At 43.3% G+C, this 27,112-nt stretch overlaps 1 protein-coding gene across 1 annotated transcript in view; it reads right to left on the minus strand.

Moving 5' to 3' along the window:
- The window catches only part of EIF2AK2 (eukaryotic translation initiation factor 2 alpha kinase 2), a 90,694-nt gene that overhangs the window by 29,488 nt on the left and 34,094 nt on the right, over positions 1–27,112 (minus strand). Inside the window, exons 8-14 of the mRNA XM_040429575.1 lie at positions 22,481–22,584; positions 19,644–19,779; positions 18,981–19,036; positions 15,843–15,915; positions 11,325–11,368; positions 6,484–6,517; positions 5,729–5,778 (exon numbers count right to left, since the gene is read on the minus strand). Coding sequence (XP_040285509.1) covers positions 5,729–5,778; positions 6,484–6,517; positions 11,325–11,368; positions 15,843–15,915; positions 18,981–19,036; positions 19,644–19,779; positions 22,481–22,584 — 497 coding nt within the window. The remainder of the gene's footprint in view (positions 1–5,728; positions 5,779–6,483; positions 6,518–11,324; positions 11,369–15,842; positions 15,916–18,980; positions 19,037–19,643; positions 19,780–22,480; positions 22,585–27,112) is intronic.

The raw sequence follows: 27,112 nt of genomic DNA on the forward strand, positions 1-27,112 counted from the left end.
GACTAAGAGCCCGCGAGTTTCTATTGGCTGATAAGGGACATGTGACTGTGTGTATGGCAAGCTTCTATTGGCTAATGCATTTTTTGGTATATCTCAGGAACGGTACGTGCTAGAGACCTGAGACCTGGTCTAACACCTTCCCGGACACCTGATGTACCTGTGTGCTAAATTTTGTGATTGTAAATGCGACAGTGTGGATTCATTTAGCGGACATAAACACATACACACACATACACTCCGCTTTATATATTAGATGAAAATGTTCTATTGTACTCTGCTGACATCTACTGGCCATTTCTCCAAACTACCACGTTCATACAATATATTAGGTCAAAACTAATTGCGGCACTTCTCGTGTCTATATACACATTGGAAACAGGGGGGTCATTTATCAAACTGGTGTAAAGTAGAACTGGCTTAGTTGCCCATAGCAACCAATCAAATTCCACCTTTCATTTTAGACAGCTCCTTTAGAAAATGAAAGGAGGAATTTGATTGGTTGCTATGGGCAACTAAGCAAGTTCTACTTTACACCAGTTTGATATGCCATCGTAATATAATCAGATAATTGGTGCAATGTATGCACTTTGAAGAAAAGTCCCTCCGCCAATATTACCCTTTAATCATATCAGTAACACATTTCCTCTGTGGCCTTTTCTGATTTTAAGAATTCTATATTCTATCAAATTACATCAGCTATTTATTACTCCATGCCCATCCCCTTTTCCGACCTGGGAAAGCTGTGTAGCAGTATGTTTCCGTGCACCTGCCTCATCCATATTAATTACTATTTTATATCATTTATATCTCTTATATATAAAAAAAGAGTTTCTGTCTGTCGTGTCGCAGTCACAGCATGTCGCAGTGCGAAACCATAGCCTATCATTATAAAAATTGTCGCGAATAAATTTTGCGCGACACATGTCGTCATATAGCCCTAGCCTTAAAGGGGCAGGGCGCTGTGGAGGTCACTGTTAAAGGGGCGTTCACTGTGGATGTTATTGTTAAGGAAGCAGGCCACTGTGGAGGTCAATGTTAAAGGGGTGGGCACTGTGGAGGTCACTGTTAAGGGGGCAGGGGCACTATTAAAGGTGAGCTGCTATGAAGGTCACTGGGAGCGAGCACTGTGGAGGTCACTGTTAAAGGGGATTTCACTGTGAAGGTCACTGTTAACCCCTTAAGGACACAGCCTTTTTACACCTTAGGACCAGGCCATTTTTTGAAAATCTGACCAGAGTCCCTTTAAGTGCTGATAACTTTAAAACGGTTTGACTTATCCAGGCCGTTCTGAGATTGTTTTTTCGTCACATATTGTACTTCATGACACTGGTAAAATGGAGTCAAAAAAAAAATTTTTTTTGCACCAAAAAATACCTAATTTAACAAAAATTTGAAAAAAATTAGCAAATTTCAAAGTTTCAGTTTCTCTACTTCTGTAATACATAGTAATACCCCCAAAAATTGTGATGACTTTACATTCCCCATATGTCTACTTCATGTTTGAATTGTTTTGGGAATGATATTTTATTTTTTGGGGATGTTATAAGGCTTAGAAGTTTAGAAGCAAATCTTGAAATTTTTCCGAAATTTACAAAAACTCAATTTCTAGGGACCAGTTCAGGTCTCAAGTCACTTTGCGAGGCTTACATTATAGAAACCACCCAAAAATGACCCCATCTAAGAAACTACACCCCTCAAGGTATTCAAAACTGATTTTGCATACGTTGTTAACCCTTTAGGTGTTGCACAAGAGTTATTGGCAAATAGGGAGGAAATTTGAGAATTTCATTTTTTTGTCTAATTTTTCATTTTAACCCATTTTTTCCACTAACAAACCAAGGGTTAACAGCCAAACAAGACTGTATCTTTATTGCCCTGACTCTGCCATTTACAGAAACACCCAATATGTGGCCGTAAACTACTGTACGGCCACACAGCGGGGCGTAGAGTGAAAGGTGCGCCGTTTGGTTTTTGGAAGGCTGATTTTTATGGACTGGTTTATTTACACCATGTCCCATTTGAAGCCCCCTGATGCACCCCTAGAGGAGAAACTCCCTAAAAGTGACCCCATCTAAGAAACTACACCCCTCAAGGTATTCAAAACTGATTTTGCATACGTTGTTAACCCTTTAGGTGTTGCACAAGAGTTATTGGCAAATAGGGAGGAAATTTGAGAATTTCATTTTTTTGTCTAATTTTTCATTTTAACCCATTTTTTCCACTAACAAACCAAGGGTTAACAGCCAAACAAGACTGTATCTTTATTGCCCTGACTCTGCCATTTACAGAAACACCCAATATGTGGCCGTAAACTACTGTACGGCCACACAGCGGGGCGTAGAGTGAAAGGTGCGCCGTTTGGTTTTTGGAAGGCTGATTTTTATGGACTGGTTTATTTACACCATGTCCCATTTGAAGCCCCCTGATGCACCCCTAGAGGAGAAACTCCCTAAAAGTGACCCCATCTAAGAAACTACACCCCTCAAGGTATTCAAAACTGATTTTACAAACTTTGTTAACCCTTTAGGTGTTGCACAAGATTTAATGGAAAATAGAGATACAATTTCAAAATTTCACTTTTTTGGCAGATTTTCCATTTTAATATTTTTTTTCCAGTTACAAAGCAAGGGTTAACAGCCAAACAAAACTCATTATTTATGGCCCTAATTCTGTAGTTTACAGAAACACCCCATATGTGGTCGTAAACAGCTGTACGGGCACATGGCAGGGCGCAGAAGGAAAGGAACACCATATGGTTTTTGGAAGGCATATTTTGCTGGACTGGTTTTTTTTGACACCATGTCCCATTTGAAGCCCCCCTGATGCACCCCTAGAGTAGAAACTCCAAAAAAGTGACCCCATTTTAGAAACTACGGGATAGGGTGGCAGTTTTGTTGGTACTAGTTTAGGGTACATATGATTTTTGGTTGCTCTATATTACACTTTTTGTGCGGCAAGGTAACAAGAAATAGCTTTTTTGGCACCGTTTTTTTTTTGTTATTTACAACATTCATCTGACAGGTTAGATCATGTGGTAATTTTATAGAGCAGGTTGTCACGGACGCGGAGATACCTAATATGTATACAATTTTTTTTATTTATGTAAGTTTTACACAATGATTTCATTTTTAAAACCAAAAAAATGTTTTAGTGTCTCCATAGTCTAAGAGCCATAGTTTTTTCAGTTTTTGGGCGATTATCTTAAGTAGGGTCTCATTTTTTGCGGGATGAGATGACGGTTTGATTGGCATCTATTTTGGGGTGCATATGACTTTTTGATTGCTTGCTATTACACTTTTTGTGACGTAAGATGACAAAAAATGGCTTTTTTTACACCGTTTTTATTTTTATTTTTTTACGGTGGTCATCTGAGGGGTTAGATCATGTGATATTTTTATAGAGCCGGGCGATACGGACGCGGCGATACCTAATATGTATACTTTTTTTTATTTATGTAAGTTTTACACAATGATTTCATTTTTGAAACAAAAAAAATCATGTTTTAGTGTTTCCATAGTCTAAGAGCCATAGTTTTTTCAGTTTTTGGGCGATTATCTTGGGTAGGGTATGATTTTTGCGGGATGAGATGACGGTTTGATTGTTACAATTTTGGTGTACATGCGACTTTTTTGATCACTTTTATTACCTTTTTTGGGAAGTAAGGTGGGCAAAATTTCAATTTCATCATAGTTTTTTATTTTTTATTTTTATGGTGTTCACCGTTCGGGTAAAGTAACATGACCGTTTTATAGATCAGGTCGTTACGGACGCGGCGATACCAAACATGTGTAGGGAATTTTATTTTTTTCATTTTTTATCAGTGATAAATGTGTTTTTTGATTTTTACTTTTTTTTCACTTTTATTCACTTTTTTTTGACCCAGACCCACTTGGTTCTTGAAGATCCAGTGGGTCTGATGTCTGAATAATACAGTACAGTACAATATATATTGTTCTGTACTGTATTTTACTTACACTGAACAGATCTATGCCATTCAGCACAGATCTGTTCAGCACCATGGACAGCAGGACGCCTGAGAGGCGTCCTGTTGCCATGGGAACCTTCCCCGTCTGCTCAGTACTGCTCAGAACTTCGCAGACGGGGAAGGGTAAGGAGGGGATCTCTCGGGGGGCTCTCTGGGGGCTCTCTCCCTCCCCATCGGGGGGCTGCAAAGGCACAGCAGCCCCCCGATGGGAGAGGGAGGGAGCTCCCTGCGCTGTTAACCTTTTCCATACAGCGGTCCGTACGGACCGCTGTATGGAAAGGGTTAAACGGCTGACATCGCATCGCAGATGTCAGCCGTTTATACCAGGGTGCCAGCAATGTGCTGGCACCCTGGTATCCCCACTAGACACCAACGATTATACAAGGGGAGGCGGGCGGGGGATCGCGATCCCGCCTGCCGCACCGCCCGCCTCCCGCACCGCCCACACCGCCCGCAACCCTCCCCCTGCACCTCCCGCCACCATAAAAATCATTCGGGGTGCAGGGGGGGGTAAATAAAACTTTTTTTTTGGCATATAAAGTTTCTGATCCCTGCGGTCAGGGACTGCGGGGACCAGAAACTTCAGAAATCGCAGCAAACCGCAGGTCTGAATTGACCTGCGGTTTGCCGCGATCGCCGACATGGGGGGGTCACGGGACCCACCCGCGCATTTAGCCTAGGTGCCTGCTCAATGATTTGAGCAGGCACCGGGTTCCGATCACTGCCAGCCGCACGGCAGTGATCGAAAATACACAGGGCGTACATGTACGCCCTGTGTCCTTAAGTACCAGGGCACAAGGGCGTACCTGTACGCCCTATGTCCTTAAGAGGTTAAGGGGGCGGACACTGTGGAGGTCAGACATATGGCAATGACAGGTAAGTGAGACTAGTTCCACACTTACCTGCCACAGACACACAACCTGGAACCCACGTGCAAGTGCTGCTATCCACAACCAACATAAAGGACACAGCACACAACAGACATCACACGGGAACCCAGTAAACCATATGCTGCAATAACAGATAAACCATAAACTAACACCAGACATAACGTTTATGACAACCAGGGTGGCCCTCACTGGCAGATGGTAAATAAGCAGGCGGATGTCTCCAGCAAGCATGGCTGAAGCACCCTCTCTGACTACTGCCTTCCACTGAGGCTTTATAGGGCCAAGTAGCCACACCCACAGTCAGACACACCCAGTGCACACACACTAGGAAGGAAGTTAACACTTCCAACACCAGGGAAGGGAAGACAACAACTTAAAGGGGAAGTGCACACAACACATATAACACCCCGTGCACCCCTTTAAAAGGCACACCTATAAAGAGAGGTTGCCAGGTGCAACCGCATGCCTACTGCAGCAAGCTGCCTAGCACGGCTCAGGCTGCTCTGCTGCCACATACACAATGTTGCCAGCGGCAACCACAGGTGAGGCAACATACTATAGCCCTCACCTGTGATTGACAACAACACCAAGACCGCAGGCAACTGCATGCGGTGACAGGAGTCACGACCATGACTATGGCCGTGACAGTGGGGAGTCGCGCTTTGCATTCCGCATCACCTGGGAGTGTTAGAAGCACGTATACTGGGAGGGGTGAGTTAAGCTCCATACTAAGTTTTTTCATGGGGCCCTATGACATCTGTGTACGACCCTGTTTGTATACTGTAATTGTCTCCATATAGTGTTCTACTAAAAATCCTTTATTATACTACATGGAAAATAATAAGAATGTTACCTTTCTGATCTTCTTAAACCACCACTTCTTGAAGATTCAAATGACCCTCCCTAGGTATAAAGCAATACAGTATGTTACCAACCACGTAAAGCTGTGTTCACATGCACACGTTTCTGTACGTTTTCCTGCTGTGCTGCTTTACTTCTTTTAAATAAAAGCTTGTTCTTAAAGGGTTGTTCACCTTTGGGGAACCCTTTTTCTACAGACCCCAGAATGTGGCCACTGGCCGGACATGTGGTGGTAATCATACTCACATGATCCATCGCTACCCCACTGGCCCTGTAGGTCCCGGGTCTCCCCACATCAACATCCTATTTAAAGCTGGGTCACGTAACCTTGTGTCAAACCGGATGTTGACGGAGGGAGACCCTGCAGAGCCAGTGGGGTAACGATGGAGCTGGAACCCAGTATGTCAAGTATGATTCACCACCACGGGTCCAGCTACACTTCTGGGGTCCCCAAACGTGAACAACCCCTTTAATCATTTGCAAAAATGGCATCTGAAGTGTATGATATACCACAAGAAATGTGAAATACACTTGCAATCTGATCGCATGCTATGCTTATAGCGAGCAGGCATAGCGGGATAAGAGTTGGATGTAGATATACCCATGACAATTAATGGATGATCATCATGGGATCACTGATGCCAACAGCAACACTGGATGTGGATCTTGGCATTAGTAATAGTGTATGTGCATTTTATATTTTATGTATATTCAGAGATCCCTTTTATTTGAAATATTTCACCTTACCCCTGAATCAGTACTTGTTGGTTGGTTTCCATGCCTGAAAGGACAGAGAAGACAAAACGTATGTTCATTATTACAAAAACTGCAGAGTGGCAAACATGGCCGAGACAGGAAAATCAGATCCTAACTAAGACATCTTCCTGATTGCAGTGATATACACTCACCTAAAGAATTATTAGGAACACCATACTAATACGGTGTTGGACCCCCTTTTGCCTTCAGAACTGCCTTAATTCTATGTGGCATTGATTCAACAAGGTGCTGATAGCATTCTTTAGAAATGTTGGCCCATATTGATAGGATAGCATCTTGCAGTTGATGGAGATTTGAGGGATGCACATCCAGGGCACGAAGCTCCCGTTCCACCACATCCCAAAGATGCTCTATTGGGTTGAGATCTGGTGACTGTGGGGGCCATTTTAGTACAGTGAAGTCATTGTCATGTTCAAGAAACCAAATTGAAATGATTCGAGCTTTGTGACATGGTGCATTATCCTGCTGGAAGTAGCCATCAGAGGATGGGTACATGGTGGTCATGAAGGGATGGACATGGTCAGAAACAATGTTCAGGTAGCCCGTGGCATTTAAACGATGCCCAATTGGCACTAAGGGGCCTAAAGTGTGCCCAGAAAACATCCCCCACACCATTACACCACCACCACCAGCCTGCACAGTGGTAACAAGGCATGATGGATACATGTTCTCATTCTGTTTACGCCAAATTCAGACTCTACCATTTGTAGGTCTCAACAGAAATCGAGACACATCAGACCAGGCAACATTTTTCCAGTCTTCAACAGTCCAATTTTGGTGAGCTCGTGCAAATTGTAGCCTCTTTTTCCTATTTGTAGTGGAGATGAGTGGTACCCGGTGGGGTCTTCTGCTGTTGTAGCCCATCCGCCTCAAGGTTGTGCGTGTTGTGGCTTCACAAATGCTTTGCTGCATACCTCGGTTGTAACGAGTGGTTATTTCATTCAACGTTGCTCTATCAGCTTGAATCAGTCGGCCCATTCTCCTCTGACCTCTAGCATCCACAAGGCATTTTTGCCCACAGGACTGCCGCATACTGGATGTTTTTCCCTTTTCACACCATTCTTTGTAAACCCTAGAAATGGTTGTGCGTGAAAATCCCAGTAACTGAGCAGATTGTGAAATACTCAGACCGGCCCATCTGGCACCAACAACCATGCCACGCTCAAAATTGCTTAAATCACCTTTCTTTCCCATTCTGACATTCAGTTTTAGAGTTCAGGAGATTGTCTTGACCAGGACAACACCCCTAAATGCATTAAAGCAACTGCCATGTGATTGGTTGACTAGATAATTGCATTAATGAGAAATAGAACAGGCGTTCCTAATAATTCTTTAGGTGAGTGTAGGTGAAGGGGTATACACCATGCTTCTGCTTCAGATACTGCTCTTATTACAATATGCTTTTAAAACCAAAATGTAAAATAAACGCAGCTCTAGCTTTACAGAACACAGGAATAGCGGGTTTGAATCAAAGTCGCTACCGTTTTTAGGGAGACTGGAAAATGTTCTATACGTAGCCTCACCATTAGGGCTCATGCACATGAACGTGTGCGGCCCACAAACAGGGGTCGACAAAATACAGGCACCGGCTGTGTGCGCTCCGTATCACGCATGCGGACCCATTCCCTTGAATGGGTCCGCAATCCGCATGATACGGATCGGTGCAGAGCAGAGGCACGGAGCGGAAGCCCATGGAAGCACTACGGATTCCATGCGATTTTGTTCTATATCTACATGTTCTATGTTTTTGCGGTGTGAACATAATCTTGCAGATCACAGACCCTTTCAAGTGAATGAATGGGTCCGCATCCACAAACAACGGGCAAACGGCAGGCGCCCATTCATTGCGGACCACTATTTGTGGTCTGCAGCACGGGTTGCACACATTTGTGTACATGATGAGCCCTTAGTTACAGTCCCCGTAGTGGCAGCTGTAATGACAGCACCCATGTCAGGAGACTCTCAGGCATTCCAGCAGGGCTGATATGTATAAGCTTAAAGGGGTTCTCTGGGAATGATTTATAATAGCTGCCAGCAACCTGTCCTAGAATGTGAGGAGAACTGGTTGGCACCACTTGCAGAGCTGCCTGGGGTAGGGTGAGGTGGTGGGTCTCACTACACAGTAGGCTCTGGCATTTTCCATGGTGAGTTTTCCTGTCAGGCTGCTCAGCCATGATGGCATATCATAGGCAGGATCACATCATTACCATTTATTATAGAGCAGTGTAGAGTGCAGTGACAATGCTTCTGGCAACCCCCTGAGAACTGCCACCAGGGGCAGACTACCACCCCCTCCCATGCTGCTCACATTCTAGGACAGGTTGCTGGCAGCCATTTTAAATCATTCCCCGGGGAACCCTTTTAAAAGGGAATCTGTCACCAGCGATCTCCCTACCCAACTGTTTTCACAGACTGTAGTTCACCTGATTAAAACGCTGTTTGTCTTTTGTACCAGCTTAAAAAGCATGTTCTTATCTAGATAGCCTAGTCACAATGGTTTACCTTCCCCGGAGGCAGACCATGCAACTGCTATGGGGCCTGGGGGAAGGTAGGCCGGGCTCTGAACTCTGTTATCTGTTCTAGACATGAAAACGCTACATTTTCATGCAGCAGTCACTAGAGGGAGATCAGTGCAAATCTTTTACAGTTTCTATCGCAGGCAATGGTAACTGTATACGTTTTTATTCACTGAGCTCTCCTAGTGGTGGCAGACAGTTTTCTAATATACTGTGAGGGAAGCCACAGACATAGAGAAAGTTATATGGGGGGATTTGTCAAGGTATTTGTGTCCGTTTTGTGGTGTAAATGCACTGAAAAATATGGTGGTCAGGATGAGCACCATATTTATGAAGCCCCTGGTCTTCTTTTTCTGACATATAAGTTAAATAAAGTGGTTGTTTTTTTTTTGTTTTGTTTTTTTCCAAATTTTTATTGTTATTTACTACATAACAACATCAGGGTACGCAAACCCCAAAACAATGTCACTTACAATTGGGGTGCACAGCAGCACATCAATAGAGTACAAACAAAGTCCAATGTTAGCTCAAAAAAAATAAAAGGCATACATTGCATGATCATCTTTCCCCAGCTCTATGCAGTGGCATTTATCCAACAACCCACCAAAGGATGTCCTTTTTTCAACAATCTCCTTGACCACGTCTTAGATCAGTATTTGGTAAGAGCAGCCTACCCAGTCTCCCCCTCATCTGCTCCAGCAGATACCACTCTGTCAGAGAGAAAGGCTGCATGACATGTTGTATTTCTGAATCAGTCATATATGTAACAATAAAGCCTTTCCATTTTTGAAAGAGCTTCTTTTTGTGTCCTTCTTTGGATCATAATGTATCTGAATCTGAGCGCTCAATATGCAAAAGCTTTTTCAGTTGTTCCACAACAGTGTGTATTGAAGTATACATCTTTTGGAGTTGGAGGGTTAATTCCACACTCTCTGAACATCTGACACCCCCCACCCCCCCCAAAGCTGCTCGCTCTTCGGACATGTCCAGAACCCATGGTATAAGTCTGTATAGCCCTTGCCACATTTAGGACAATTTGTCACAGGGTCAGGTTTATCTGGATGTGGAGGTATATTAAAACCAAATATGGCTCTATGTATGATTCTTAATGGAGAGTCCCTCCAAGCTTCATTTAGAATATGACTTCTCACCAGTAAACATCCTTTTTCTATTTTCGATATTCCAATCTCCTAGCTGTTTAGCCCAATTTTTCAAGTCCCACTGCCTTCCCCCTTGGTTTCTTTCCTTCTGCATTCTATAATAAATAGAAGAGACTGATACCTTACCCCCTCCCAGTTCCAGATATTTGTCTAGGATGTTCTAGTTCACTTCCTTATGTACTACTACTAGATTAGATCTAATTGCCACTTTAATCTGGGCAAACTGAAGAGTCTGGAATGGACGTAATGAAAATTTAGCTATCAGCTCCTCACTGGAGAGCCATCTGGACTCCAAGTCATGAAGCAGGTGTCTTACTAGTGTGATCCCTTTAGATTTACACTCTACAAAAGGCTATTAGTATGGCCATGGATGAACTCCAGATTATTTCATAGCGGAAGATGTTTAGATATTCTAAAGGATAACCAGTACCGTCTACTCAGTATTCTCCATGTCGCTATAGTATCCTTTATAAGTATAGACTGTTTGATCCATGCGGAAATGCACTGCAATCTAGCATGTAAGAGCGCCACTAAGGACCAAGGAGCACAGGAACCTTTTTCTAGAGACAACGCTGAGTAATGATTGGTCCCATTAATCCAGTCTGCTATATGTCTATCCATGCACGCCAAGTTGTACCCTCTAATGTCTGGAAAGGCTATGCCACAATGTTCTTTTGTAGCCATAAGTTTATGCAATTTGATTCTGGGACGTTGTCCATGCCAAAGGAACACCTTGAATGCTTTATTTGTTAATAATTAATTCATTATTTATTAAATAAAATTTCTTCCACATAATAAAAAATTATTAATTTTTCATGTTCCACGTTTTCTGGGACGTATGCATACTGGGAAACTGAGTGTGATGGGGGGGGGGGGGGGCACATTTGGTTCTGTGATGAAGACCTCTGAGATGTGTGTGTGTGTGTGCCTTGTCAGGTTAGGGTTTTATTTTGGGTTTATTCCTTACAAGACACAATCATGTTTGAGTTAATTTTTTTGTTATGTACATAGGTAACACACATCAGATTGCTGCCCAGCAAATGCTATCAGCGTTGCCAAAGCAAATGATATATTGTCAGCTGTGCATCACATTGGTACATGCTACATACAAATTCCTAAATAATTAAGAACTCACCTCTGAACATTTGAAGGGGTCAGGCCTGAAGAGCGGCGTTGAGACTAAAGTCAAGAAACATTAAGATTTTATTGTAGAAAATAAATACTGACACATGCAAAACTTGAGCTAGAATAAGTCAGAGTCTCATAATCAGAGACCCCTTACACAACATAATTTGGAGTCAACCCCACCCTGCTATTGCTGGTCTAGCATGACCTTAGGGTTGGATGCATTTTTATCCATGGTGGCGTGTAGGGGTTAATAGAAATACCCCTTGTGGTAATAAAAGAGTAGTCATATTATTGGACGTCTACAGTAGTGAGATTTTTAATACCATAGTTTCTGGTTGTCTAGGGAACTACAGAAGAAAACAAATTTTCCTGGTGGTCTAGGCTAGTGAAGGAGCTATTACCAACATCTCTGATGGTCTGGGAAATAAAGGGGTTAAAACTTATATGTTTGTTGATTCATGTTACTTATCAGGTTAATGTCAGCATCCCTGGTGGTTTTAGAGTAGTCCAGAGCCTAGACTAATAAAGGGTTAATTCATATCTGGTGTCCTGTAGTTACTCTCCAGGGTGGTCCTGCTGTGATATGAAGATGAATATGGTCAGCTGCTCTCAGATAAATGGGTACTGTATGATAATCTATAACACAATCACCAGGAAATACAGAATCAAGAAAATAATCAACGGTGATCCCTATTAAAATGTAACTTTTAATCAATACAAATTAATAAAGGTCCCTCAAAATATAACAGATCAAATAAAGAAGAAAAAACTATTAAAGTGCTCAATGACACTCATAAATTATGGTGCATGGCGGCACCTAATAATAACCGGTAGTCCTACCATGCCATAGGAGTCTACCGGGCTTCATGGATATACAACTGATAGTATGATCCAGAAAAAAACAAGGCAAGTAGCGGACAGGAAGAGAGATGGGCTCTAGATCCCTAGACAGCCCTAAGGTACGGGTGCTATGCTGGCCCTAACTTCCTAGCCACGGAGCACCCGTCCTAAAAAGAACGACCCCGTCCGGAACTTTACACTCAAGCTACTTGGCCCTAAAGTGCCCTAGTGCAGATAGTCCCTACATGCATGTTTGAATTTACTCTCATCAGGGGAAACATTACAGAAACTGGATAGAAACAAAATCCAAATCTAGAAGGGCATAAGTCAAGTATGGTCTGACTTCACAATGCACATACAGATAACTGCTGGTAAATAGGATGAAAAAATGCCTCAACGATAAACAGTGCAATTTCAATGGAAGTGGCAGCCCGAGATATAGGCTCCACTAGTGTACTGGGCCTGCGCAAGTACCGCAAGATGGAGGGCACTTACAGTAGTAAGGGGAAGCCTTGCAATGAAGGGCTCCTCCGATCCGGTGGGCCTAGACACGTTCCGAGGCAGTGGGATAGGAGGCGACAGCCCGCCTGGAATTTAAATCAATCCTGGTCTCAAAACGAGGCCTGAGGCACAGCGCAGTGACGTTAGAACCATTGCCGACGCAACCGCGCATGCGCGACAAGCGCTTAAGGTGGACAGAGCTTCCTGAACTTAAGACTACGTGATGACGCGTCCCAATGCGTATCGCGTCATCGCTTTTGGCCACACATCGCGTCATAAACATAACATTCGTTACATGCAACCATAGTTGAAAATGTTCGCAGGCAACAGTGACATGTTCCTGGCAACCATCAACAGCGCGGTCCTAATTGTAGGGCAGCGCTAAACATAAAGGACATTTAGTGGTGATCAAATACAAAAGGTAAACTGGTCAAGGGAACCCCGACCCAGAACCGCGATTGGACAGAAGAAACAAAGGAATATATAAAAAACAGACACCAACCAAAGCTAAATTGTAAGATGTTCATAAAAATGAAACAATTAAAGCATGGTTGTTCATTTTAATACAGGGGGCATGGCCTCCAAATAAAGCCATATATTAAAGTAGAAGTAGACATACTGAGGAACAAGCAGGGGATAAATAGAATTATGTTGGTGATGTCAAATAAAACAACTAAAACATAGCTGTTTATTCAGACCTAGGGGGGACACCGTACGTAACGTGTAAATCTACCGGGCTTCATGTTGTAAGAGTGTGTGGTCCCAGTACCCCCCCCCCCCCCCCCGACTTCAATGCCCATAGCTTTAATGCTTTTGGGGTCACCAGAATTGGTGGTCATGCACATGACGGGACACAGCCGTATCCCTCCGTGTCCCCCAGATGTTCACCATTGTGTTTACGCAGTTTCCTCTTTGTTTTGCCTACATACTCCATTGGGCAGTCACAAGTGATTTTATAAATGACTCCCTGAGTATGACAATTAATTAAATCCTTAATTGAGAAGGACCGCTGGAGATTAATCGTGTAAAATGATTTGCCTGTCTGTATTGTACTACAGGCAACACAGCCACTACATTTAAAGCTACCCAACGCAGTCTTCTGGGCCTTCCTCTAATTTTTTAGATCAGGAAATTTCATATCCTCTGAGGAATCGGTCAAGTCAACGGGACCAACAGGCCCCAAAATAATTAACTTATCACAGAGACCTCTATAACTGTAGAGATGACTGTCCTTAGTAAGGGACTTTCCTTCGTCCCGACACAGCGCTTTAATGATTTCATCTGAGTAAAAGACTTAAATCTATTTATCCGTAAACTCAGATGGCGTAAATTCTTTATGAACACGGATAAGCGCCAATGTCGTGACTGAGGAATTCCCCTTGACCTACTTGATGATGTTAGACTGTTAAATAGCCTGTCTGAGATGAATAGCCGGGGGGAGGGTGAAGGACCCTTCACCTCCTTGAAGCACAAAAGCAAAAAAAATGCTGCCACCTGGTGATATTTCGTGTCTTGATGTTTTTCTTCAATTAGTTACCACCGATCTGTTCAAACTGTCTACCTCTGGATTGTCGCACAATTTCTCTAGGGAAGAGCGAGAAGCTATCTCCTCTCTCAAAAATGATTCCACAACTGTTCCTCAGTTTGTCTACTTCTACTGTAATATATGGCTTTATTTGGAGGCCATGCCCCCTGTATTAAAATGAACAACCATGCTTTAATTGTTTCATTTTTTATGAACATCTTACAATTTAGCTTTGGTTGGTGTCTGTTTTTTATATATTCCTTTGTTTCTTCTGTCCAATCGCGGTTCTTGGTCGGGGTTCTCTTGACCAGTTTACCTTTTGTATTTGATCGCCACTAAATGCCCTTTATGATTAGTGCCGCCCTACAATCAGGACCGCATTGTTGATGGTTGCCGGGAATATGTCCCGGTTGCCTGGCAACATTTTCAACTATGGTTGCATGTAACGAATGCGTCCTATGTTTATGACGCGATGTGTGGCGAAACGTGATGACGCGATAAGCATTGGGACGCGTCATCACGTAGTTTCAAGTTCAGGAAGCGCTTGTCGTGCATGCACAGTTGCGTCAGCAACGGTTCCAATGTCACCGCGCTGTGCCTCAGGCCTCGTTTTGAGACCAGAATTGATTTAAATTCCAGGCGGCCTATCGCCTCCAGGCAGGCTATCCCACTGCCTCGGAATGTGTCTAGACCTACCGGATCGGAGGAGCCCTTCATCACAAGGCTTCCCCTCACTACTGTAAGTGCCCTCCATCTTGCGGTACTTGCGCAGGCCCAGTACACTAGTGGAGCCTATATCTCGGGCTGCCACTTCCACTGAAATTGCCCTGTTTATCGTTGAGGCATTTTTTGTCATCCTATTTACCAGCACTTATCTGTTTGTGCATTGTGAAGTCAGACCATACTTGACTTATGCCCTTCTAGATTTGGATTTTGTTTCTATCCAGTTTCTGTAATGTTTCCCCTGATGAGAGTAAATTCAAACATGCATGTAGGGACTATCTGCACTAGGGCGCTTTAGGGCCAAGTAGCTTGAGGGCAAGGTTCCGGATGGAATCTTTCTTTTTAGGACGGGTGCTCCGTGGCTAGGACGTTAGGGCCAGCATAGCACCCGTACCTTAGGGCTGTCTAGGGATCTAGAGCTCATCTCTCTTCCTGTCCGCTACCTGTCTTGTTTTTTTCAGGATCATACTATCAGCTGTATATCCATGAAGCCCGGAAGACTCCCATGGCATGGTAGGACTACCGGTTATTTTTAGGTGCCGCCTTGCACCATAATTTGTATTGATTAAAAGTTATGTTTTAATAGGGATTACCATTGATTATTTTCTTGATTTAGCTGCTCTCAGGCATTTAGCGTCTTCCTGTTGAGCCCAGAAATCATAGCAGGAGGATGTGGTAAGGACTGCATCATGCAGCTGTGATTTAAGAGATGATCAGTTGTCTAAAGGATCAGGCAGAGCAATTCATAAACTCTCTGCCCAATAACAAAGTAGATGATCTGAAGTGTCTGGTGCCAGGCCCCCTCGACTTCTAGGCCTCCAATGCATCTTGAGGTGACTCCCTTTTGGGCTTGTGAATGATGCTCAGTTGCTGTAGATATACTGTAACATAGAAATCACTGGAAATATGAAATGTGTGGCCAGTAAAGTGTATTACCTCAGAAGTAGGGGGTTCGCCGCTATGCAGTCCGCTTTCTGACGATGGCTGAATGCAACCATTGTTGACAGGACTGTAAGAGAATTCATACGAATAGCATTAGCCTCAAAAGCTGTATAGCAATCTATATAGACACAGTGCACAGTGTATGTATCATCAGTAAAATAAGTAAAATGTCCTCAAAATTTTTTCCTAATATACTGGGATAGTAAAGCAAAGGCTCCAGCATAAAATGTAGTAAGATGGTTATTTTATTGTTTTGAGGTTACTGCGGATTTGAGTGTAACGTTTTGGCCTTATGGACTTCTTCAGACTAATGCCGCTAGTAAAAAAAGGAATAGGGTCAAGCGCAGTACAGAATGCCGCTGTTGAGATGAGCGCTGCTTTACTGACAATTGGGGTGGGAACCCTACTCCAAGCAAGAACAACAGAGTGCGACAAGGTTCAAAAAGGATAATATACTGGGATATTGAGTAAAGAACAAAATTACAGGGACCACAGAGGACATCAATGATATATTGTTCAATAGATGCATAAATTCCTTGATTGGTGCACCAGCAATGGATCCCACACAGGTATGATCACAATCATTTATGATCACAATTATAAGCCTGGGTTAACACATTCAGTATTTTGCTATGAGTGGATTAAAATAAGAGAGGATCTTTGTACGTGCTCTCCCTTTATGAGGAGTCCCTGGCTTTGGCTTCAAAAACTGAAGAAGAAAAAAAAAACAGAACGTGGGAACCCAGCCTTCCATAGATTTCTTTTGACCCTCTATATCCAATTCTTTTGTATAAATTACTACAGATTTTTAGACTTGTTAATAGTAAGATCCCCAATGGTTTTAGAGTAGTTAAGGAAAGACTGTCAGCATCCCTGGTGGTCTAGAGTAATGTAGATGTTAATCCATATCTGTTGTCCAGTGGCACAATGTCACCTTTAGGCCATGCCCCTGTTCTCATGAAGCCACACCCTCTTTCCACTAATAAAGGTGTAAAAAGTGTCTTAAAGTGTCTAAAACTCATGTGCACCCGATTTATTTTTATTTTTTAGCACAAATTATTTGGTGGAGGAAACATTTTCGGCCACCATTTTGAAATCCGCCATATTGAATTCAGCTCAGGTTTTTCCAATGTGAAGGCAGTCATGTGATATATCAGTCTTGACTAGAAGTTACTCAGAAATGCATTGGAAGTATCAGTTTTCACCTATCTTTACTTGCTTATAATGGTGGATTCACACAACCGTATGTATTTTGCAGTCTGAAAAAAATACGTATGATGTCCGTGTGACATCCGTGACGCATACATTTTTTTTTTTGCAGACCCATCGTAATAATGCTTATCCTTGTCTGCAAAACGGACAAGTATAGGACATGTTCTATCTTTTTTTGCGGGGCTATGGAACAGACATACAGATGTGGACAGCACACTGTGTGCTGTCCACATTTTTTGCATACCCATTGAAATGAATAGGTCCGCATCCTATCCGCAAACAATGCAGATCAGATACAGACCAAAAATACTGTTGTGTGAATGGGACCTTAGTTAAGTGAGGTCAAAGCTTCCTAAAGTGCTTACATGACGTTTTGCCAAATAGACATGAGTTAATGTTTAATCCAGTCTTAGTGAATACGCTGAAGAACCACAGGTGATACTTCCACATAGCAGAGTAGGATTTGTCATTTGTCATCAGGTAAGCCATGTTATCAGGTAAGCCAAAAACCTGAGTAGAATTCAATATGGGAGATTTCAAAATGGCAGCAGAAAATGTTACCACCACCAAATAATGCAGCCTCCCTCCCAATGAAATATTTTCACATATTGGAAATCAATGTTCTACAAATTACACTAGTTAAAAGGGTGTGTCCAGACTTTTGCCTCACCCTGTATTTATTTGGTGACTTGACTAAACTAATGAGTGACAGGAAGATCTTCTTTGGGAGAAGGATAATGGCTGCCCAAAGTCATTACAAAATATGTCAACTAAGTTTCAAAAAGATTAGTAAAGGTCGCATAGCAGGCCACTGTAGCTCAAAATGTTTTATATCATACGTAGACCTCATTCTATATTTATTCAATGGTGCTGTCCAATTGTTTTTGTGGATGTGCAGCAAACGCTACCATGTACCCACCTGGTGGTTGTGCCAGGTTGCGAGCACTTTCTGGTACTAGGAGGTCAACCGTGTCTTTTTTTCAAACATCCCTACGTTTGACTGTGATGTGTTCATTGTGTTAAGTTTCCCCCTCCTGTCCTGCACTGATCAGCCACAGCATTAAAACTACTTGTCTAATTGTGTGTAGGTCCCCCTTGTGCTTCCTCAACAGCTCTGACCATTCAAGACATGGACTCCATAAGACCTCTGAAGGTGTCCTGCAGTATCTGGGACCAAGACAATAGCAGCAGATCTTTTAAGTTCTGTAAGTTGCAGGATATGATCTTTATGGTCTGATTTGTTTTTCCAGCAAATTCCACAGATGTTCAAAATCTGGTGATTCTGGAGGCCATGTAATCACCTTGACCTCTTTGTTCTTCAAACCATTCATGGACACTTTTGGCAGTGTGGCAGAGCTGCTGAAACAGGCCACTGCATACCATTGTCATAAAGGGATGTTCTCAGTCTGTAACAATGTTTAAGTAGGTAGCATGTTTCAAAGTAAAATCCACTTGAACGGCAGGACCCAAGGTTTCTCAGCAAAACATTGCCCAAAGCATCACACTGCCTCTACCGGCTTGCCATCTACCTATAGTACATCCTGGTGCCATCTCTTCCCTAGGTAAGCCATACATACCTGGCTGTCCACATGATTCATCAGAAAAAGTCATGCCTTCCATTACTCCATGGGCCTGTTCTCAACATGGGCAATCTGACTGGTCTGTGCCTACACAGCCCCATGCAGAAAGCTGTGATTCACTGTGTGTGCTCTGACATGTTTCTGAGCATTGACTTTTTCAGCAATTTGTTAAACAGTCTCTATTGTGTGGAGTAAGAGCCAACGGGCTAGTCTTCGATCCCTGTGTGCATCAACGAGCCACTGCATACTTGGAATACCCCACATGAGCTACCATTTTGGTGATCCAGTCATCTAGCCATCACAATTTGCCCCTTGTCAAAGTTGCTCAAAAAGTTCTTACCTCAAGGCAGGAGGTGGTCCAGTAACTGAATCATCTATGAAAACGTCTGGCAAGTTCTGCAGGAAAAAATATAAGAGAAATAATTGTATTTATCTATTAAATCCCCACACCACTCCAGGGCCGATGCGTGGTGTTGTTTTTTTTTTTTTTTCTTTCTTTTTTTAATAAACCGTATCCTGGCAGTCACTAATTTTTCATTTCCTGTTGGACAACCCCATTAACAAGCAGACCTGGAAAATCAATAAAAAGATCAAACCAACATCTTTACAATCAGGTGAGGATTGACCATAGACCATACAGGGAAAATTCCCAGTGGGTCGATGCCCTGGGGGCTGCCCGAGCCCTCCTTATGGCCATCATCTGGATACCTAACAATCTGATTCTCTCAAAAGTAATTATTGCTAGGAGCATCAGGTACTTATGTGCCTGGCTGGTGGCCACAGGTGCCCTCCTGAATTTACTTGATCCCAGACCCCAAGACTGTTGTCACTGCCTACTTGTGTTGCTTGTCTTTCAATTTGGACCCGCCTACAACATAGGGCCTCTTTTAGGTTTTTTCAGGGCCACTTAAAGCTCCCAGTCCGCCCCTGTTTGCAATGTCTTTGTATGGTTAAATAGGTAATGCATCAGAATGCTCAGCATACATAAAGTATCAAATCATACCGGAATATCATGTGGAAACTCGGTTTTGAGTATTTGTAGTGCAAGAAATGCAGCTTCCTTTTTTGCCAGTTTCTTTGTCTTTTTCATACTACTTTCTGGAAAGCTTCTAGTTCCAATCTTCACCGCGCAGGAAACTCTGCATATTCACATTGACAGAAAAAAAAAGAAAATCAGTCACTTTAGATTGTTATTGGGGCATAACTAGGGCATCGCCAGTGGGGTGCCAAAAAGTCACTTCTCCATGGAAAGCACATATAGGTACAGGGCTAGTGCCCTGGGTGAAAGAAGTCTATCAACAGCGTTGTCTTCAGGATTAACTTTATCTGCAGACTGCATAGAATACAGAACCCAGACCCTGATCTGCAGACTATGGATCTTATTCGTGTTGCATTCGCATTTTTGCAGACCTATTGACTTCAATGGCTCTGTGGTCTGCATTATGCAGGAAAGTATAGGACGTGTTCTATATTTTTGCGGAATGGCTGTACAGATGCGAAAAGCACACGGATCATCCGTGTGCTTTCCATATCTATATGTTCTTTCTGCAAAAAGATAGACTATGTCTGCAAAATGCGGACCAAAGACCCATTGAAGTCAATGGGTCTGCTAAAAAATGTTTCATAGCACACATACCGCATATGTTTTTTGCAAGTCCACAATTTGCGGACCGCAAAACTGATACAATCGTGTGCATAAGGCCTAAATGTAATCTCTAGAGATTTTGGAGCAAACCAGTGACTTATTCAGTTTGTTATTTTGGTATCAAGTCAGGATCTGCTCAGTTAGAAAAATGATCTCTTCTGGAACTGAAATTACAAACTGGAAGACTTCCAAATCATATGAAATCTGTTTGTGTGATTCTGCCAATTTAACAAAGAAATGAACCTTGCTCTCTACCTGAAGAACATGTGTTGTAATTTTTTTTATTTGATTAAAGGGGTTGTCCCACCAAAATATTCTATTCAGTTTTCAAACCAGCACCTGGATCTGAATACTTCCATAATTGCATGTAATTAAAAATGTATTATAGCGGCTTAGTTATATCTGTATAGCGCCACCTGCTGTTTTCATTTCTTTGTTCGACTCAGATGGCCACACATGCTCAGTTTCATCCTTCAACTCCCTCCTGAATTGTGATAGAGAGAGCTGCAGCAGAAAGGACACTCCCCTTCAGCTGCCAGCTTGACATAAATCTTGCAGAGCAATTGGAGCAATGAATGGGGGTATCTCTGGATACATGTGATACAGGGTACAGGGCTGGTTCTAGGTTTGTTAGAAATAGATTGTCATGTACTATATGTCTGATTTTAATTTTTTACATAAATTATGGGATAACCCTTTAAGGCTACTTTTACACTTGCGTTTGGTGCGGATCCATCTTGTATCTGCACAGACTGATCCGCACCAATAATGCAAACGCTTGTATTCCTTCATAACGGATCCGTTTGCATTATTCATTCAAAGAAAGTCTAAGTCAAAACGGATCCGTCTTTACTTACATTGAAAGTCAATGGGGGACGGATCCGTTTTCAATTGCACCATATTGTGTCAGTGAAAAATGGATCCGTCCCCATTGACTTACCGTATTTTTCACCCTATAAGACGCACCGGCCCATAAGATGCACCTAGGTTTTTGAGGAGGAAAATAAGAATTTTTTTTTTTTTAACCAAAAGGTGTGCTTTTGGTGGGTTTTGAACTAATGGTGGTCAGTGGATGGCACTGTTATGGTGGCATCTGTGGATGGCACTGTTATGGTGGCATCTGTGGATGGCACTGTTATGGTGGCATCTGTGGATGGCACTGTTATGGGGGCATCTGTGGATGGCACTGTTATGGGGGCATATGTGGATGGCACTGTTATGGCACTGCTTCATTCATAAAGTGGGCGGAGCAGGCGCGTGACCTAGTGAGCTACGCTGCGAGCGCCCGCCCGCCCGGCCTCCTGCCTGCCAAGAAGTTAGTAGTAAGTAGCACAAGCGCTGGATTTAAGATGATTTGAATACTTTAACAATACCCACAAGTTAGATATGATTATACTACAGTGAGCGGGGCCCAGTGTAGTAGAATACAGTGACTGCACCGGGCCCCGCTGCCATTACAGAACCAGATGCCGCCCCCCAGCCCCTCCTCCCTCTCAGCCATACACCCGATGGTCTCAGCATTCGCCCCATAAGATGCACTGCTATGGGAATGCGTCTTATAGGGTGAAAAATAAGATACATGGTAAGTCAAGACGGATCCGTTAGGCTCCGCATAGTCAGACGGTCACCAAAACCCTGCAAGCTGCGTTTTAGTGACCGTCTAAAAAACGAAACGGAGGCCAAACGCAGCCAAATTGATGCATTCTGAACTGATCCTTATCCATTCAGAATGCATTGGGGCTTAACTGATCCGTTTTGGGCCGCTTGTGAGAGCCCTGAAACGGATCTCACAAGCGGACCTAGAAACGCCAGTGTGAAAGTAGCCTAAGAGAGATAAGGTGTCGCCAGAGTTGTCTGGCAGCGGTTTATTCCCTTCTCCCCATTCAAGACTGGCTGAGAATAACAAGCATCACCACCAAAGCTGTCAGGAGGAACAGCTGCTGGCCACACAAGCGTTGGCCGACATGGCATCCTTCAGTATGTGTGTTGCAACCCCTCCTTCTCACCAATAATTACTAGTTGTTTGTAATAATTCTGCACTTGCTGTAATGGAAACCATCATTACATGCACTGCCTTCCTGGTAATTATGTGTTCTGGTTCATATGCACAGCAGCCTATCTGAACAAGCAGAGCTGCAGCTTCCATCACCAAAGATGTTTCGGTTTTAATTATCATCATTAATTGCTTCACTTACTGAGGATTGTGAGGTGGTCCAGTTCGTTTACCATCCCCAAAGTCAAGAGTCCATTTTTGCTTCTGGCACAAATGATTGAGTAATGCGACAAAGTCCTGATGATTCTGTTAATAAAAACATAGCAACGTCTAAATTATAATCTGTTTTCAATACCAGATTCCCCCTTTCATGGATTTTTTACCATTAGACCCATCCTCAAAAAGCCTTCACTTGACCCATCTTCTTTGTCCAGTTATCGCCCCATATCACTTCTTCCATATGCCTCAAAGCTACTTGAACAACATGTTCATTCTGAACTGTCCTCTCACCTCTCCTCCTGCTCCCTCTTTGACCGCCTACAATCTGGCTTCCGACCCCACCACTCGACTGAGACTGCCCTTACCAAAGTCACCAATGACCTACTGACAGCCAAAACCAAGAAACAATACTCTGTCCTCCTTTTCCTTGACCTGTCCTCTGCCTTCGACACTGTTGACCACTCCATTCTGTTGCAAACTCTCTCATCTCTTGGCATCACTGACCTGGCCCTCTCCTGGATCACATCATACCTCACATACCGGACGTTTAGCATCTCCCACTCTCGCACCACCTCCTCGTCTCATTCCCTCTCTGTTGGTGTCCCGCAAGGCTCTGTCCTAGGACCCCTGCTCTTTTCTATCTACACTTTTGGCCTGGGACAGCTCATAGAGTCCCATGGTTTTCAGTATCACTCCTACGCTGACGACACACAAATCTACCTCTCTGGTCCAGACTTCACCACCTTACTATCAAGAATCCCATAATGTCTATCTTCTATATCATCCTTCTTCTCCTCTCGCTTTCTAAAACTTAACATGGATAAGACAGAATTCATAATCTTTCCCCCATCTTGTTCAAACCCCCCAACAGACCTATCTATCACGATCAATGGCTGCACACTCTCCTCGGTCAACCAAGTCCGCTGCCTTGGAGTGACCTTGGATTCTGCCCTTTCCTTCCGACCACACATCCAAGCCCTTTCCACCCCCTGCCGCCTCTAACTGAAAAACATCTCCCGCATCCGTGCTTTCCTTAACTTTGAATCTGCGAAAATGCTTGTACATGCCCTCATCATCTCCCGCCTAGACTACTGCAAAATTCTCCTCTGTGGCCTTCCATCTAGCACTCTCGTACCCCTCCAATCTATCCTCAACTCTGCTGCCCGACTAATCCACCTCTCACCCTATTACTCCTCTGCCTCTCCCCTCTGCCAATCCCTTCACTGGGTCCCCATTGCCCAACGAATTCACTTTAAAGTACTAACAAATACATACAAGGCCGTCCATAACCTGTCCCCTCCCTACATCTCTGAGCTACTTTCCCGATACATGCCCACACGCACTCTCCTTCAAGACCTCCTTCTCTCCTCTCTTCTTATCGCCTCTTCCCACAATCGACTCCAAGATTTCTCCCGTGCATCCCCCATACTCTGGAACTCGCTACCCCAACATATCAGACTCTCACCTACAGTGGAATCCTTCAAAAGAAACCTGAAAACCCACCTCTTCAGACACTCCTACATCCAGTGACCGTGCTGACTCTATACCGCCATGACCAACTTCACCCGCACCTACTGTGTCCTTCTCCCATACCATGTAGGCCCTCACGGGCAGGGCCCTATCTCCTTCTGTACCAGTTTGTAACTCGTCTCGTTTATGATTAGTGCAATTATCTGTATTATGTATGTGCACCCCTTATCATATGTACAGTGCCAGGGAATGAATGGCTCTTTAATAATAAATAATAATAAAAAATAATAATAATTTGTTATATGCAGTAGACGCAGACCATAATGGTGTTCCCTGACTATCACATATGGACTAACAGTAACCTTCCTAAATACCTGTATTGTAAGGGCATTGTTAAGTACTGATTGGTTCTGTCCCCTTTTAATTTTGTCTCTTTTATATTACTTTTAGTATTCTGTGTAATGATATTCCTTGTAATGCATTGAAATATAGTACTCATACTCCATTGTGCTGATAAGGGTGTACATTCCTGAGTAGTGACCTCAGAGACATATCTCAGGACATGCCTGGTGCACACCAGGAGCAGGGCCGAGGTGTATAACTCTGGTTACGCACATAGATTAGGGAGGACTCCACTTGAAACTTCATACTTGGTAGGATGTAAGCATTGATTTGCCCCATCTCCTGTATACCCTGGGGTGTCGGTTATGTGTTCTAACATGGTAGAGAGCCATGTATTATAGCATGGCCGAATGGATCCCTACCCCATTTTCCATATTTAGCCTAGTGATGTTTATTTACTTTTCTTTCTTTCAAATCTCTGTTTATTGAGGCAAAACAGACATGTACAAGGTATGCATTCTATTTTGTGTACATATAGCACATCAATGCACCATCACATAAGATAATGTCATTTCCCTTTACATCTTAAGCCTGATACATCTGAAAAGACTATAATGCATAAAGGCATTCAAACAAACAAAATACAATAAACCAAAAAACAAGAAAAACACACATCCTGGATCTCACTATATATGGGTAAAGCGGAATCACTGCAATTGGTATGTTGGAGTAGATGAGCAATGACCCTAAGGCAAAGAAGGGGTAGGCCGGTTGTCAATCTATAGGGGCCTATTTGTTAGAGCTGTCGGAGGGCTACAGCCATTGGGGAGGACTAAGTCTAGGCGAGAAGTTGAAGGCAACAAGTGATTCTACTCGTTTGAGGCACACCAGTTAAACCAAGGCTCCCATTATTTAAGATATCTGTCGTGAGTGAAAGTTTCCCAGCTGGATAGCTCCTCAAATCTGCATATTTCTCTAACTCTCTCTAACCATTCCCCTCTAGACGGTGGTTCTGTCGAGAGCCAGTGGCGTGGGACAAGGATTTTAGCTGCCGCTATTAGGTGTGCAATCAGCGAAATTTTGGAGAGAGGGTAATCTTTAGTTGGTAGGTTCAGGAGGACTATTTTGGGGGTTAAAGGAGTGCTTATAGAGCAGATAGCCTGGATGTCCTTTGACACCATAGCCCAAAACTCTGTGATTCCCGAGCATGTCCACCACACGTTGTAATTGGAGCCCAAATCCCTGCGGCATCTCCAGAAATATGGGGGTACGGTGGGGTCCATTTTGTGCAGTATAGCAGGTGCTCAATACCAATGGGTCACTAGTTTATAGGAGTTCTCCTGTATACGGACGCATTTAGAATAACTGTGTGAATGACGGAGAATTTCCATTATTTCCGATTCCATAAGAGGGGCGCCCATATCCTTTTCCCATTGAGAAATAAAAGTGGGAGTAATCTCAGAGTTAGCCTCCAGAGTTTTGTTATATATTATTGAGAGAACTTTCTTCATAGGTGAAACTGAAGTCAAAAGGACATCGTACCAGGAGGGGAGATAGCTAGAGCAAGTCAAATCCAAATATCGCCTACAGAAGAAACTAAAATGGGCGTAATGTAGTGTGGACCAGCTATCCAACTTGAGAGACACCAGAATATCATCTCCATTTGGTACCCGCCTGTCTTTCAGTATGTCACCAGTAGTATGATTTCCCAAACTCGGCCACATATTATATGTATCTGAGTAGTTTATTTACTTTTTATTATTCTGTATGAGATTTGTATGTGCTATCCTATATTTAATCACACTTAGTAAATATATTTATTCACTTAGCCTGCATAAACGTATTCATTATCAAATCATTGAATTCACATTAAAACAATACTATATGTTTTTAGGACAGAACAACAATGTATAATTGGCTAATATAAAGGCTATCTGCTTTCAAATAAAGGGTGCCTATTGCATGAATGAAATATTCAGTATAAAATATCTATAAAGAGCCCAGTTGTATATGAGTTCCCACCTCTGGGACCTGCATAGATCTCCAAAATATAAGTCTCCCAACTGCTTATCCTGCCTGGTGCCACAGCCACTTTGAGTGAAGAGGCTGCCCCTTATGCAGAGCTCTCTCCATCCACTACTATGTTAGTAACAAATATAGGTGAGCAAGTGTCCTGGTGAATTTATGTTAGAAGCTTCAGAACAGCCAGGTATGTGAAGGTCAAAAGTCCACAGCGGAGCAGCACTACGTTACCTAAATAGGTATGTCCAGTTAATCAGAAGTAGGCCTCAAAGGGACCTATGGGTGTAGGCAGTCTTTTGAAAAAGACTCAGGAGAGCTGAAACATTGCTCTGTAATGATGCTTTTTGGTGAATAAGGGCACTATATTTTTTTGAACTGAAGGAGTGCTGCAGATCTTTCTTGGAGGTAAGTGAAGGAGTTAGGCTAGTTTCGCACTAGCGCCTTCTCCGGTAGGCTGAGCAGGCGGGTAAACAGCCTGCCGGATCCGTGCTGCCGCTAGTGCACGCGTGCGGCCGGAGGTCCGCTTCGGTCCTATTGACTATAATGGGGGCGGGCCGTAGTTCCAGCGGCAGCACGGCAAACATGCTGAGAGGCGACCGGAATAAAACTACGACATGTTGTAGTTTTATTCCGGCCGCCTCTCGGCATGTTTGCCGTGCTGCCGCCGGAACTCCGGCCCGCCCCCATTATAGTCAATGGGGCTGGAGCGGAGCTCCGGCGGCACATATGCACTAGCGGCAGCACGGATCCGGCAGGCTGTTCACCGGACAGATCAGCCTAC

This window comes from Bufo bufo, chromosome 4 (assembly GCF_905171765.1).
Source record: "Bufo bufo chromosome 4, aBufBuf1.1, whole genome shotgun sequence".
Classification (NCBI taxonomy): domain Eukaryota; kingdom Metazoa; phylum Chordata; class Amphibia; order Anura; family Bufonidae; genus Bufo; species Bufo bufo.